This window comes from Danio rerio, chromosome 23 (assembly GCF_052040795.2).
Source record: "Danio rerio strain M-AB ecotype USA chromosome 23, GRCz13ab, whole genome shotgun sequence".
Lineage (NCBI taxonomy): Eukaryota > Metazoa > Chordata > Actinopteri > Cypriniformes > Danionidae > Danio > Danio rerio.
In genome coordinates, this window is record NC_141043.1 from 24,358,375 (window position 1) to 24,374,277 (window position 15,903).

At 34.9% G+C, this 15,903-nt stretch overlaps 1 protein-coding gene across 50 annotated transcripts in view; it reads left to right on the top strand.

Moving 5' to 3' along the window:
- The first annotated feature begins 633 nt into the window (after positions 1 to 633).
- The window catches only part of ubr4 (ubiquitin protein ligase E3 component n-recognin 4), a 95,962-nt gene continuing 80,692 nt past the window's right edge, over positions 634 to 15,903 (top strand). For all 50 annotated transcript variants that reach the window (XM_087306816.1, XM_087306822.1, XM_087306820.1 and 47 more), the window contains exons 1-11: positions 634 to 774; positions 6,167 to 6,264; positions 6,411 to 6,514; positions 6,612 to 6,741; positions 10,593 to 10,732; positions 10,832 to 10,934; positions 12,603 to 12,744; positions 12,832 to 12,956; positions 13,045 to 13,169; positions 15,091 to 15,150; positions 15,238 to 15,428. In XM_087306816.1, coding sequence (XP_087162942.1) covers positions 650 to 774; positions 6,167 to 6,264; positions 6,411 to 6,514; positions 6,612 to 6,741; positions 10,593 to 10,732; positions 10,832 to 10,934; positions 12,603 to 12,744; positions 12,832 to 12,956; positions 13,045 to 13,169; positions 15,091 to 15,150; positions 15,238 to 15,428 — 1,343 coding nt within the window. In that variant the 5' untranslated portion in view covers positions 634 to 649. The remainder of the gene's footprint in view (positions 775 to 6,166; positions 6,265 to 6,410; positions 6,515 to 6,611; positions 6,742 to 10,592; positions 10,733 to 10,831; positions 10,935 to 12,602; positions 12,745 to 12,831; positions 12,957 to 13,044; positions 13,170 to 15,090; positions 15,151 to 15,237; positions 15,429 to 15,903) is intronic.

Sequence of the window (15,903 nt, forward strand, 5' to 3'; positions counted from 1 at the left end):
ATCATAAGCTTTAAGAAACTTATTCTTATTAATAACCTTAAGAGATTCAACATTGTACGAAATTTCAACAAGGAAAGTTAAAAATAGGTATTGTTTTTAGGAACTTATTTTTGTGTATAAAAAAATACAATAAGATCGAGAGCATGATCATTACCCGAGAAATGCAGAAATATATCTTTTATAGACAAATTGAAATCATGTTTAAATAAGGACAATAAATAAAAAATTTTGTTATTCCAACGATGTTTAACGTGAGTGCAACTATAGAATAAGTAAAATAAAGTTTCCATGTTTATTGCACAAAGTACACAAATTAGATATATAAAAATAATTAGCAATTTGGGAATTTGTAAGATATACATTATGCAAGATCTTAAAATGTATCTCTTTTATTTTGTTGGAAATGCTGAATTTATCAGGTAATAACCATGCCCTCTTCCACTGAATGCAATCAGAAAAATTGGTCCAGAAAAATGTACATCTTGGGGAGGTGTATACAGAGTAATGTAACAATCGTCTGACATGTCTGTTGTCACATGACACAACACATACAAGACTTTTCATGTTTATCTCTGACGACAGTTCCTGTTTTTTGGCGTCTGATGATTAACCTCATTTCCGCTCTTGGATTCTAATAGAGGATCTCAAGATGGCGTCGAGTGGAGGAGATGGAGAACCTGAGTGGACCGCAGCCGTACGGCCACTTTTATCAGCGTCCTACACGGCTTTCGAAACGAAAGAGCTACCTCAGCTTATAGGATCCATCATAAACAGGTCAGACGAGGGCTTGTTTGTTTAGTTGGCCCGTGCGGGTCTGAAATAAACTGTTGAGTGACTCTGCATTAGCTGTGATGCTATGGCAGTACATAGGTTGTGTCTCAAAACCTAGTCAGCTGACTACCTTGACAGCATGTCGGAGTATCACGAAACGATTTAGGCCGTTCCAAATGCAACAGTAACGCCTTAAAATGCTGTCTAAATAGATGTTCAATGACAAACAAATAAATTTGATCGCCTATTGTTTGGCATGATGCCTGGAAATGCTGTCTTCGTAGTCAGCTCGCTGGCTATTGAGTCACAGACCGAGTGTTACTGTGCCATTACAGTAGCAGATACATGAGATTCTGCTTCATCATCAGGCCGGAGATCCACACTTTAACGTTAACATTATCACCTGGACTGATATTTTAACAATGCCGCCTACTTCTAATGAACACTCATGATCTCACGACTTCAACCCCTAAATAAAGTGATATTATATTTGTGGCGGAAGTGAAATAATTGAGACCGAATGAGCTGGTTAGCCTCCCTCGATTAAACCCCAGTCTGCGCTAGTTAGCCTGCTAGCCACTAGCTAATAGCTGTACATAAGCGTATGTTTTAATTGTCATCCAGATAAATCGTCCTCTCTCGGTCAGTCGTAACCACATTATTTCCAGCTACTGTGAGTTTTAAAGGTAGTCTCTTAGATTTAGTGTAAAAAGGGGGTGTGACTGCTAACTAGTTAGCAAGGTCTTAGCAGCTGATGCTATGGTTTCTGATGGTTCGCTAATTATAAGTTGGCCTCTTTTGTGTAACGTTACTTAAATAAATGTCGAAATTGTGTATTTTATCTTGACTTTTGATTAGTTGTCCGTTTCGAAAGCTTGTTTGTCTGTGTGCAAATGTGTGTACTGTCATCAAAGTTTCGTTTTCAGAGAAACAAACATATTGCCGTGTCGATAATTTTATCCGATGATGATAAACTCAAATTACTAGCCAAACAACTGATTGACCTTGAGAATTAGCAGAAAACATGTTAAATTTGATGTATAAAATGAAAACATTAACTGTCCTTATTTGTTGTTGTTTTGTCGGTGTGCACGAGTTAAGCCAACTTAATCAGTCAAAAAGTGAAAGTAACACGGTTATAATGAAGTGAGCTGTCAACTTACTGGACTAAACCTGTGTAATAAAACTTAGTGGTTTAATGGTTGGATCTAAATTCTGTTTATAAATCCGATCTGCAATACACGGATTACTTTCCCATTTGTCTGGTTTCATCTAAGTTGGTTCAGATGCATTTAATTTTGAGTGTTATTTGATTAACAAATGTTATTTTGTATTTCCTATGATATTCTTTAAATGAATACATAACTTAAAACGTGTATATTTTTTGTGACATTTGTTGTCGTGTTTATATGTTAATGAATGCAAATGGAGAACTTTAAAATTGCTTTAAGGTCAGTGTTCTGTCAGATAAAGCCATGAATTCCTCCTCTGAGTTTGTCATACAAAGAAATTCCCTTTTGAGCTTTGGAATTTGTATTTCATCTTTCATTGCTAACCAGTTATTTCATGCTCACTTATGTACAGGTTTGTGTATAAGCAGTTTGTTCTTAAGTTAGTTTAGCAGTTGTGAGTGCATGAAGTTGACATGAAATTTAAATTAACTTTAATTGCACTTAATTGTTTGGCAGATGCAAATTAAGATATATATATAAGAGCTCATAAAACGTATGGCCATTTTAGTAAGATATGCTTTTGCATTTTTGTTTTTATATCCATGGCAATTTAATAATAAAAAAAATCTACAAAACATACAAAGGTTAAATTATATAAAAATGAATTCAAAATTGAAATCTACAAAAGCAATCATCAATAACCGAATGGAAAATCTCAAAATATCTTTCAAAGAAAGAAAGAATGTAAGAAAGAAAAGCTTGTTTTCTACCACTCTTGGTAGTTTTGGTTCTGACTGGTATCCATGGAAATGACTTTAATAAGCGCACTAATGTAGTGTGCGCTCTAACATAAGAAAACTTCACTTTTAATGCATTACTAATATGTGGCGAGTAATTAAAATGAAATTACAAACATGATTAAGCAAATCTGCTCTTCTGCATATCTTGTCAGGGAAGCACGTTTCTATGATCGGTAGTAAATCTCATTCGAAAACCAGAGGATGCTCTCATGCAGAAACAACAAGTACCACAAAAAGGAAACTTCCCCACTGAATAAATAGAAGAATTAACTCATTCATTGATTTAGTTTGACTAAAAATCACATGACTATAGAATCATCTTCTAAAGTTAGAAGTTTGGAGTAAAGAAAAGTATATTTTAGTATTCTCATATGCTTTTAGATGTAGCAGCATTTACCACACAGAGCTGTAGTTCTTTGAAAAGTGACACAAAAACATCTGTTATCATCACAGAATGATTATATTTAGCCTGATTAAATTACCTTTGATTTTGAACACAAATTTGTGTTTTACAGCTAAATAAAATGTAATAAATGCTGCTTCTTCTGATAGCATGTGCTGTAAGGTTACTAGAACTGACTTTATTGACAAAATATTATTATTGAAACCTTCTTTTTTTACCAGTAAAGACACGCTGAGATTAAAAATCTCTTTTAAAAGAGCATCCTGGCTAAGATTAGGTAGTACACGTCACATGGGTCTATAATAAACAAAACACTATTAACAGTTAACATGAATCACACCGACAAAATATTCAAAATATCTACAAACCTGTGTTTCAACTTCTAAATCATTTATAGTCTTTTTAAAAGCATTTAGTGAAATCAAGTCTTTAAGCTGCCAATGTGTTTGCAGATGTTTGCAGATTATTCCATGCTAAAGGTGCTGCGTTCTTAAAAGCCATTTTCCCATCTCAGTCCGCACTTTAGGAATAGACAGTAAATAAATATCCTGTGACCGAAGGCCATAGTTAAGAACAGGCTTTTTACAGATGCCGTTTTGTAGATATGATTGGAGTAAACCCAATATAGATTTGTAAACAAGAATATGCCAATGCTTGAGCCTATGAATGGACAAAGCAGACCAACCTACCCTAGTATTCAGCACACAATGATGAGTAAGGAATTTAAAATTAGTTATAAATCTTAGTGCTAAACGGTATCCAATGTATTCAGACTTTGAGACAAAGCATGCATGCATTTCAATTAAAATGACAAGATATTGTACTGTGACACCAATTCAATCTCTGTACCATGAGTAATAATTAAACTAGCATTTGCTTAGTTTGTTTTGAATTTGGAAATAGTAGTTTTGTTTTATCTGCATTCAAAACTAGTTTTAACTCTAATAAATTATGTTGAAGTACATTAAAAGCGATCTGTAGTTGAGAAAGGGCCAGATTTGGTGTTGATGAAGTTGTGTATATTACTATATCAACAGCATATGAAAATTAGCATTTTTGATATTTTGATCAATCTTATTTATATATATGGTAAAAAGAAAAGACCCCAATACTGAACCCTGTGGAACTCCTTTATAGGGCTGTGCAATTAATCGAAAATCCGATTTCGATTATGGCTTCTAGCGATTATGAAAAATCATTAATCGAGATAAAGATTATTCCATTATTTACCGCCCCTTTTCCAGTTCTTCTCACTTGTTGCTCTTTAAAGCGCGAAAGACTGCATTCTTATGTGTGTGCGGCGTGCAGACAGTCAGAAGCATGCGGTCTGCACTTGGTCTCATTCGCACACTGTGACGAGCAGAGCGCAGACATCTAGTCATCTTAACGTGAGTGCTTAATGGTCAAATAGGTGTCAAAACGCGGTGTTTAGTGATTATTCATATTAACCTTCATTTTGTAATAAGGATCAAATGGCACGTGAAAGCGAAACCGTTAAAGTAACAGCGCGCAATTCTTACTGCCGCCTTTTTTATCATTATTAATAAAACAACGAGAAAATCCCTCGGTGCTCTTGACTGAAGACTTTAGTTGCTAAAATGTTTTTCTTACAGTGAAGATGCTTAAAGCACAGTTTGTTTCATATTTTTATTCTATTGTATTTATTTCTCTTTCCTTTGCAGGTTGGAAAAGCACTGAAGTCAGAATTATTAGCCCTCCTGAATATTAGCAACCCTTTTCCCCCAATTTCTGTTTAATGGAAAGAAGATTTTTTTTCAACGCATTTCTAAACATAATAGTTTTAATAACTCATTTCTAAGAAATGATTTATCTTTGCTATGATGACAGCACATAATATTAGACTAGATATTTCTTTAAATACAAGCTTTCAAATTCAAAGTGTGATTCAAAGGCATAATTAGGGCAATTAGGCAGTTCATTGTATAACAGTAGTTTCTTCTGCAGACAATCAAAAATATATATTGCCTAAAGGGGCTTATAATATTGACCTTAAAAGAGGTTTCTTAATATTTAAATCTGCTTTTATTCTAGCCAAAACAAAACAAATAAGCTATTCTCCAGAAGAAAAAATATTAGAGGAAATACTGTTAAAATTGTTTGCTCTGTTAAACATAATTTGGGAATTATTTCTTTAAAAAAAAAAATTCTCAGGAGTGCTAATAATTTTGACTACAACTTATAATCATTTTGAATAATCGTGATTACAATTATGACCAAAATAATCGTGATTAAGATTTTTCCCAAAATCGAGCAGCCCTACTTCTTTAGTTACATTCAAAGTACTAGAAAGAAGGCCATCCACTTGCACACATTGATTTCAATTTGTAAGATAATTAAATACTTTTGAGGCATTGTAAACAGCAAGGTATGATCCACTGTATTAAAAGCTTTGATGAACAGGGCTGCACAATGTTTTTGAGTGTCAACAGAATCAATAAAATAATACCTTTTATACCTTTACTTTCTGAAACCTGATTGAAATTTGGACATAATAATATTTACTTCAAGAAAACCGTTTAATTGGTTGTTTACTAATGATTCAAGGACTTTAGCCTTAGAACAAACATGCAAGAAAATTGGCTTCTATTAATCGCCCAGACTCAATTATATATAGAATTGTTTTCAATAACTGATGTATTTTTGTCTTTATTGTAAATTATTATTTAATCTTTTTGAAACAAACATATTGTTTGTTTTCATAATTATTCATTGGATTTTAATAATGTGTTTAACTGACTAGATTTAGGTTTTTCCATTTAGTTCAATGTTGTAGACACTGTTTTGGATACTAATATTGAGAGCATTGTTTTAGCAGTCATGCAGTTTACAAATGGAGCAATATAGTGAAATGTTACATTTGTTTCATTTAACGATCCTCAAAAATGGCCCAAAAAACATTTTCTTGTAAATGAAACATTTGTTTCCTTTTTTGAGTCAAATTACAGAAATGAAATCTCAAACTCCATTTTTCAACTGTTTTCCTCCTTTTATTTTTACAGTGAATCTGAGATTCTTCACCATGACAAACAGTATGAGCCATTCTACTCCTCTTTTGTGGCACTATCTGCACATTACATCACCACAGTTTGTGGACAAAGTATGTCAAATTTCAGTCTTTTGTTTTAAAACTATAATTTTCTTAATTTGTTGGTCTGTTATGTCATGTATTTCTAGCTTAACACAGATTGAACAGGCTCTTCAAAATGTCCCTATTTCAAATAACAAATGTTCTGTTTTAATTAGTCCCCAGAAATCAGTTGCTGTCAGTAGCTGCAGCCTGTAAAGTATTGATTGAATTCTCATTGCTGCGTCTGGAGAATCCTGATGAAGCATGTGCAGTCTCTCAGGTCAGACTTTCACCTTTTAAGCAGAAAACAGGTTGATTGTTTGATTAAGCATTGCATTTTCTTATAGACTGGCTTGCTTTGTGTTTCCCCTCCACAGAAGCACCTGATCCTCTTAATAAAGGGCCTTTGCACTGGCTGCAGTCGATTGGATCGGACAGAAATCATCACCTTTACTGCGATGATGAAGTCGGCTAAACTTCCCCAAACTGTCAAGACTCTTTCTGATGGTAAGAGCTGCTTCAGATCATCTTTCTTGGCTTAATGGCTTGTATGTAAGATATAATCTCTGATTTTAGATATTATAGACATGGTAATTCAGTATGGGAATATGCTGCAGCAGTGTTGTGTTTTTTTTTAATGTTGAGTCTGTTGTCCAGAATGTCAACACAGCTGTTCAGATGTAAACACAGCTTGAGACGATGTTCCGTTTTGTTGGATTTTCATGTTTGCTTTGCCGTTTTGACTTTTACTTTGGCCCAATCCCAATTCTGTTTTTGTACCCATACCCCTTTCCCCATGGCCCTTAAAACAGAGTGTAAATGGGAAGGGCTTTAAAATTTACCCCTAAAAAATGGGACACAACTACAACACCAGCACACAACATCATATGTTATCACTATCTCTTGCTTTATATAAGATTGACGATCACGACTGCTGTAGTTTTTCCAGTTGCGTTATTTTTTGGTATTTATATTCAGGAAATCACTGAAGGCAACGATATCATGTTATCATAATGATATAATGTGGCAATAAGCCTCTAACTGTATTTTGTATTTAGTTTGTAAACACACAAAAACATCATTAACGTTATACCAGACACTGTAAAAAGGCCATTTCCAGCCACTAGACTTTTCTGACAGGGTATTCAAGTGTCATCGAGTGACAGAATGTTGTGGGACTGCTATACAGGAGTTATTATAGGGATTATAGATAATGAAATTTAGCAGATTTTATTTTAGCATTTTTTTTTAAAGCATGATGGTAAAACACGAACACGGTTATGAATGTATTAAAACATATTCTTGTTTGTTGTAAAAATTCGTAATAATGACAAACAATACTTATTTGTGAGTCTCCTGACTTTCGTGTGCAGCCATGCTATCATTGTAAACTGCGTATTCAAGGAAATTTTCCTACTCCTTTGTTTCGAGTGTGGTCCTAAAAATATCTCAGTCTCAAGGGGTATCTAGCCCTTCCCCTGAGCCCTGCGCCTTCAAGTTAAAGAGAATTGGGACACCCCTACTCCTTCACGGGAATGTGCAAAACAAGGGGTAAGGGTTAGTGGAAGGGCTAAGGGATATATTTGCGATTGGGCCTTAAGCTGATGGAGTGTCAAGCATAGATTGGTGCAAAAAAATGTATTCAGGTTTTTTTGTGGTCTATTTAGTTTATTTAATTTTTCAATTAGCCTACAATTTTAGGCCATACACTCCTGTTTCAGGTTTGTATATTTTATATGTGGTTGCCCTTTTAAGTCTGTTATACCGACCAAGGTTGCATTAGTTTGATCAAAAATACAATCAACAATGCTATCATGTCAGAAGTTCATTCAGAAACTATATTATTTTATATTAAATGCACAAAATCAATGCATGCTAGTAGCGCTTGCATAGACTAGTCGAGCGATCGACTATTTCAACCACTAGTCGATGCTCTCAGAAGCAATCGACTACTCGAGCGTGCATTTACCATAAATGACATCAAAACGACAAACGTTTTCAACAAACATCCCGATCCAAGGTTAAAGCTTCCCACTACAACTGAGGATTAAATTCAAGATTATTAACATTATCTACATTAACACCACAGGGAATCCTCTCGAATGGTAGTTACATGGTCTCTGCAACATTAATTCTTCCGTGGCGGGCGCCACACCAAAAAACATTACAGCTTCCCGTTCAGAACATTCAGTCGTGTTTTGTAATAGCTGGTTATAATCGCACCAAAACTTATTAAAAGGTAGGTGAATTATAACAGCGCAAACTTTACTGTGTGCGTCATTTGTTTAACTCTTAAAGGTTACGTGCTGACTGACTGACAGGTGCGTGATGCTGGAGGCCAGCAAACACGACAGCTATCAGTTAAAGTAACAGTTTCCATAAGTATACTTTATAGTATCTATTGCTCTGCATATTATGATTTTATCTTAATAGTTTTGCGCGCAAGCAAATAGAATAACGCCATAGGTGTTTGGTAGATCTGTATAAAAAAAAAGCCTGCGCCACAGCTGGAAATGTAATGTAATGAACATCAGTTTCCTCTACTGTCCAAGCTAGAGAAATAATTTCTTGCTATCCCTGCTGTCGTGTTATTCAACAGTTTGTTAAAACCAGCACACGAAGTGAAATAAATTTTCTTTGGCCGGCAACACTGTTGAGCAACCTGCATCCCCCTCACGTGGATGCGCTTGTATTTTTAAATTTAAACCAGCGGTCCATGAGCTTGACAAAAGACTGAGCGGGGATGACTTGTGTTCTGTATAAAGTCGGATGAAGTGAGATTCTATCCCTTATTTCTGTCGAAAACAGGGTAAATATAAAATGATTAAATTGCAAGACGGGCTTTTCATTTATAGTTGCATTGCTGTTTTTTTTTTCTTCTACTTTTAAATATGAAATACATTTTCTCATACATTATGTCCGCATGTTAAAATAGCATGCAGTCATTTGTTATTTTACTTTGTCTGCGCATATTTTATTTATTATTTTATCATATATATTTTTTTATTTATTTAAATCATTTATTCATAAATATTTTATTTATTATTTATATTCTGTTTGGCTGTATAGACTATTGTCGCTTGTTGAACTATTTATTTTCTGAAACAAAATAATTTTCATTCTTGTTGTCACTGCTGGAAACTTAAATATTATAGTTATTTAAAAGCCCAGCTTTTTTCTTTTTTTTCGTTTGTATTATAAATATTTAATTTAAGTATTTTCAATTTCAACTTTTTATTTATGCATTATTTATTAATTTAGGCTTCTTTTTTTTTTTGCGGGTCAGCTGTATTGTTGACTAGAACTATTTTTATCTTTCTGAACTGGTTTAACAATTAAGTTTCACTTAGTTCTTATTACGGCTGAAAAATAATTTACTTTAATACGTTAATAAGTTACTTTAATAACTTAAAGTATTACAGGATGAACATAAGTTTGCTTTGCATATACCACAATCATATGACGCAGATGTTAATGACAATGAGGCGTGCAGCTTTTTATTTTTATATTACTCTGTAACATAGAGTAATGTAATGTTTTGCCAATGTATGTTAGCGCTATGAAATCATAACATGTAAACAACTTTTTACCTTGTTTTATGCTTGACAAACTAAATGAAGGCCAAAATCTATTTAACTGATTATATTTTAATTACATTACAACATTGATGGTGTAAGAGGAATCTTGTAAAATGGAAAAGTCACATTAACCGTTCACCGGAAGTTTATCAGTATGGGAAGAAACACTAGCTCTGCATATCCCCTATTGTGATGCCATGTGAATAAATTCCTAAGGTTAAAAACTCAGTGTCGGTGTTGTAACTATATTTGCCCCCATTAAATCCTGTCATCTTCTGATGACTAATGTTGCATCATTTTGTTATTTGGCTGCTTATTTAATTACTGTTACTAATTATGGGCTCTCTTGTGGTTTTAGTCAATTTAGTTCAAGTCTAAAGGGAGCTGCTCTGTTTAATAGTTGTTTGGTTTTTTTAATAATATTACAGATTCTTTAAGCATGCCAGTAAAAATGAAGCATATTTAAAAGAAATGAATTGGTTTAGTCATGCCCACTGAATTTAAAAGCTTTTGTACTTGACAGCCATCCAAATGACTCCAGAATATCTATTTTGTCCAAAAACTGCATTCTTCATTGCACAGATTAAGCGACTGATGGCATGGTTCTGTTGTGAGAGAGTTCTCATCAGAGCATTTTGACCTTTTTTTTGGTCATGCAAGGAGCAGACAGGCAGAAAGAAAGCTTTGTTCTGAGATTGTCTTTTTCCACGATGGTTAATTCAAAGTTAAGATTGTAACATTTGATAGTCTGGGATCTTCTTTGGTGCTCTTGTTTTCCAGTGGAGGACCAAAAGGAGCTTCCCTCCCCTGTTAACCCTGAACTCAGACATAAAGAAGTCCAGATGAACTTTTTCAATCAGCTGACCTCAGTGTTCAACCCCGACATCAGCGTTCTGGCCTCTCCATCTGCTCACATGCAGGTCAGTGAACCAGATCAATCAATTACTGTGCTGTTTTCTTATGAGTAAACATCATATGAGCTTGTTTTGGGCAAATCTACAATGCAATGTATTTCACAGAGCGAGAATGAGTGCGATGAGCAGACAACGACAGATCAGGCAACACAGGCCAAAATGAAGAATGCCTTCATCTCTCAAAATGTGTCCAGTTTACAAGAATTAGGTAAATGTAGCTTGTTGAAATCAGACGATTTAACTACTGCCTATTTACACTGCATGTTCATTTAAAGCAGGGGTTCCTAAACTTTTCATCCCACAACCCCAAAATAACAATTTCAGTTACTCTCAACCCCTACTATCCTTGGAGGTAGTTATGAACACATAAACATTGCGCACACACACACACACACACACACACACACGCACACACACACACACCAATAGACCTACATAAACAAGAGCATGTTGACATCACATGAAAGTGTAACAGTCTAACAGCCATATAATTATTTTTATATTCATTTATTTGTTTCAATTATATTAACCTTAACTAATGACAGTGGTGGGCACAAGTCTATTTTTGGTTGAATTTTGGGGACCGCCACTTGGAGATCATCCTCCATGTTCAGTCCTGGGTAGGCATGGGACGATAGTCGATTTTAAGGTTTACCACGGTTTTGAAAAGTCATGGTTTTAAACTGTTAAATAAAAAATAATTATACCGTTCCTAATGTCTTTGTACATTTTTTTTATTTTTATTTTGAGGTTTTTTTAGGACCCTCCACATCACAAGCTACTGGTCAGTCATTGATTCAGGAAACATCTGAAAAACAAATCTCTTAAAAACCAACATTCAGCACGCTGTAGAGCTGAACAGTGCATTCAAAGATGACTTTTCAAGTCGAAAATAAGTCTGTGTTTTTCCAACTGAGACTGCAGACGTCAATGATTTGTTTAAATTAAGCCTGTCATTTGTTGTTTTTAAAATATTTTAAATGTTAAAAAAAGAAATACCATGTTCAGTGGGGAAAATGTTGTTTTTTACCAAGACATTTAAAAATAACATATTTTAGAGCAGTAGTTACAATATTGTGATATCAGGGAACCGTGATATTTTTACCCAAGGTTTTTATACCGTCAGAGTTTTATACCAGCCCATGCCTAGTCGTGTCCATGTACATGTGCCATAAAATCAATCTGCAGCAACTGACACTATTGCTGTGTCGTTAATTCTTATGTAATCACCCCAGGGGTCACAATCTAATTGCATACAGTAGTTTTTTTTTTTTTTTTTTGCATGTTGTTTTTCTAATGTAAATATTATATACTATTTTTATCTTCTCTATTGCAGGGGTTTTTAAACTGGGGCGCCAGCACTTATTAAGGGGGGCGCGAGACATTAAGGCATGCACTCGAGTAAATTATGATGACGGTTTTTATCACTAGAGGGAATAACATGGGTGAGGGGGGATTGGGCGAGTGTAATTGGTCAAAGTTGGGGGTGGGGGTCCTAAACGCTTGGTATGAATAAAATATGGGAATTCTAATAGTTTAATAAAATGTATTTGATTTTTGGAAATCACCAAGCCATCCCTACCCATCCTCCACCCCATAATTTTGTGACCCCCACTTTGGAAACCACTGTTTTAAAGCAAAAAACACAATCAATTTTAGCAAAATAATATAAATTCTGTGCAATTTAGATTTTTTCAGTATTCCTTTCATCTTTCATCATGTGTAGTTAGGCATAAGTACAATATGTATATTGGTTTAAAAATTTACAATTTTGTATATTTACAATAGGAAATGTAGAGCATTTCAAAATTCTGTTATTGAGTCCTTATGTCGATCCTGTTATTGAAACATTTTTTTGTTATTCCACTCATTCCAGGGGGCTCTGAAAAGTTGCTGCGTGTGTGCCTCAACCTCCCCTACTTCTTACGGTATATCAACCGCTTCCAGGACGCGGTATCCGCCAACTCTTTCTTCATCATGCCGGCCACTGTGGCAGACGCCACCGCAGTCCGAAATGGGTAAACCACAAAGACCCTCAGCTCACTTCTGTTTATTGAATCTAGTGAATGTGAGATGAGTGTGATGACTCTGCCCTCCGGTTTCAGTTTTCACTCCCTGGTGATTGATGTGACCATGGCCTTGGACACTCTTTCCTTGCCTGTACTGGAGCCTTTGACCCCTGGGAGACTACTTGATGTGACTGTGTTAGCACTAAGCTGCCTCTATGCAGGTGGGTTCATTTGGGAAAAAAATCTGTTCTTGTTGATTTCAGAGGAAAACAGAGAACTTGATTTACGCGTGTGTTTTCTTTTCCTCAGGTGTGAGTGTGGCAACTTGCATGGCTATATTGCAGGTGGGGAGCGGATTACAGCTTCGGTCAGCCTCCACCGGCTCCAAGGAGGAAGACTATGAAAATGACGCTGCTACCATTGTGCAGAAATGTGTAGGTGTCAGATTCAAGCACTTATTTTATAATGTTACAGCATGTGCCGTGAGTAACATTCTGTTATAAATATGATATGGATTTCAAACTTTTTAAACTTTAGCTAGAGTGTGATGTTGCTGTTTGAGCATAAACATCTGCGCTTAAATGTTGCTGTTTGAGCATAAACATCTGCGCTTAAAGTTCAATGGAAAGAGAAATGTTTTCTTTTATATTATTAGCTTTTTATGGCATACAACAAATGGCTGGTAGGAACTACAACAAACTTTTTCCTGGTGTGTGACATCACATACACAATTTACATAAGCCTCACCCCCACATGTGATGTTTCCTCCAACATGCAGTGTAGGCAGTTAGCAAATCAGAATACTCTGGGCCAGGGGCAGGTTGCACCAGTGACACTTAAAGAGACTTAAAAGGACACTGAAGTTACAATTTGTGTTTCGTAGTTACACTACTAAATATTTTTGTGTTGCACCACTGAACTTAGTTTAAACGCAAGGCTACATTCCAACTAAATATTTACTGTTGCTGCATACCCCATATATAACGGTAGAAAAAAGAGATGACGGCGAGATTAGTTTACATTGAGAAGCTTGCGGTCATAATGAAGAATGATCTCCCTCTACTCATAGCCTTATTTTCCTCCCAAATCTCGCTTTTTTTTATTCGTTAAAGAAGATTTTAAACTTTTTCAACAGTGTTTTTTGTTAACGAATTAAAACTAGAATTTCTTAATGGCTGAGTTTTTCTCCCTGCTCTTTTCTCTTTTATGTGTAGGATATAAAAAATTGAAGTTTAATGTTTTGATATCTTCATGTGTATTTTGTGTGCGTTCACAGCTCGCAATGCAGGGATGTGCATTGTCTTTTATAGTGACTAACTGTTATGTAATGAACTATCAAAACTGAATTTGTCTTTTAATTTTCATAGGAGAGTTTTATATATAGATACATTAGTTGCAAAATTTTAAAGCCGTTTAACGATTTAAATGCTTTTTATTGGATATTACGTCATTCAATGTGACTACGCAAGACTTTACGGAGAGCTTACGACTTACTAACTACGTTTTGCCAAATTTAGGTAGTACAAATTTAGTTACAAACTAGTTAGTAGTTACTAAGCCCCCGATGGGGACTTTACATTCCAGTTTAAAAAAGAATGTACGAGCAGCTGATGCAACCCTACCCAGCTGACCAATAAGTGCCCATTGCATATTTCTAAACCACCTCTTTAAAGGTCTCTTGAAGTGCTTTGTAATGTACATCTTTTTATTTAATTTTTAACGTAATCTCAACTGACACATGAAGAAAGGTTGAAGCATTGTGTAGCTCCTCCCCCTTATAGAAAAACAGCCAATAGTATTTTGTTTAATCACAGCTCTGTCAGTGAGAGTGGTTGAGCTCAAGTTCATCAAATGAAAAGCAAATAAGATGTGTCTTGAAGGGGGCGGGGCATGTCTGATACTAGAGAGCATTTGATTGGTCAAGATTTGATGAAAAACTGAAGAATAAGGTTGCATGGAGAAAACGTTGATCCATTTAGGAAGAAGTGGCAAACTACAAGCTTTGAAAGTTTATATGGGTTTTATATGTTTTGTAGCACAATAGCTTATAGACATCCTTAAAACTAACATACTGATTCTAACTTCCAAAAAACTAATTTCACGGGACCTGTAAATCCACTGGTGTAGATATAAACAAATTTTCTTATCAATTATTATTGCAGATATGGTGGGAGGAAATATTGTCAAAAGCACAAATAACCATCATCTTTGTAACATTTGCTAAAATTTCCTTCAAATGTGGCAAACATTGCATGTGAATTAATCTGTGAAATCAGACACAAATTGCCCAGCCCTATATTATGTGTTATTGTCTATGATACAGAGCTGATCTCTGTTTTTTGACTTTTTCAACAGCTAGAAATCTATGAGATGATTGGACAGGCCATCAGTAACTCTCGCAGAGCTGGGGGAGAGGTAGAAATATATTATTTTACAGAGTATATACATATAACATGAAAGGAAAGTGGCCCACATCTAAGATCCTGGTTTGTGTTTCGACAGCATTATCAGAACTTTCAGCTCTTGGGCGCCTGGTGCCTGTTGAACAGCCTGTATTTGATACTAAACCTGAGCCCCACAGCCCTGGCTGATAAAGGAAAGGAGAAAGATCCCCTGGCAGCTCTGCGGGTCCGAGACATCGCCACCCGAACCAAGGACGGAGCAGGATCTCCTAAACTTGGCCCAGGGAAAGGGTAAGTGCCCTTTTTCTGTTCTGCGAGTATAGCGATTTGTCTTTTAAAATATATTTTTTGGGTGAAATATAATTATGTTCTGAAACTCCTGGGTCATTTTGGTATCAAATTAGTCATATACAGTGAAAGCATATTAAATGCAAGTAAAGTTTCTTTTTTTAATAATTAAATGAACATCTATTGCAATGAGCTATTATCATCATTCAGTATAAATTTATATTAAATGTATAATTTTAAAATAATTAAAATTTTGGTGACAACTGGATATGGAAGTAAGGTTTTATATCTTAATATAACAAGTTATTAACAATATTTAATATGTTAACAATATTTTGGATCTGCACTGTAATCCTACCTATAATAGTACATTCAAATATTCTTTTTATTTATTTATTTATTTATTTATTTATTTTAATATACCTGCCTTTGACAACTAATAAGTAAATATTTGTTTTGTTTCTCTAAATGTTTTAAA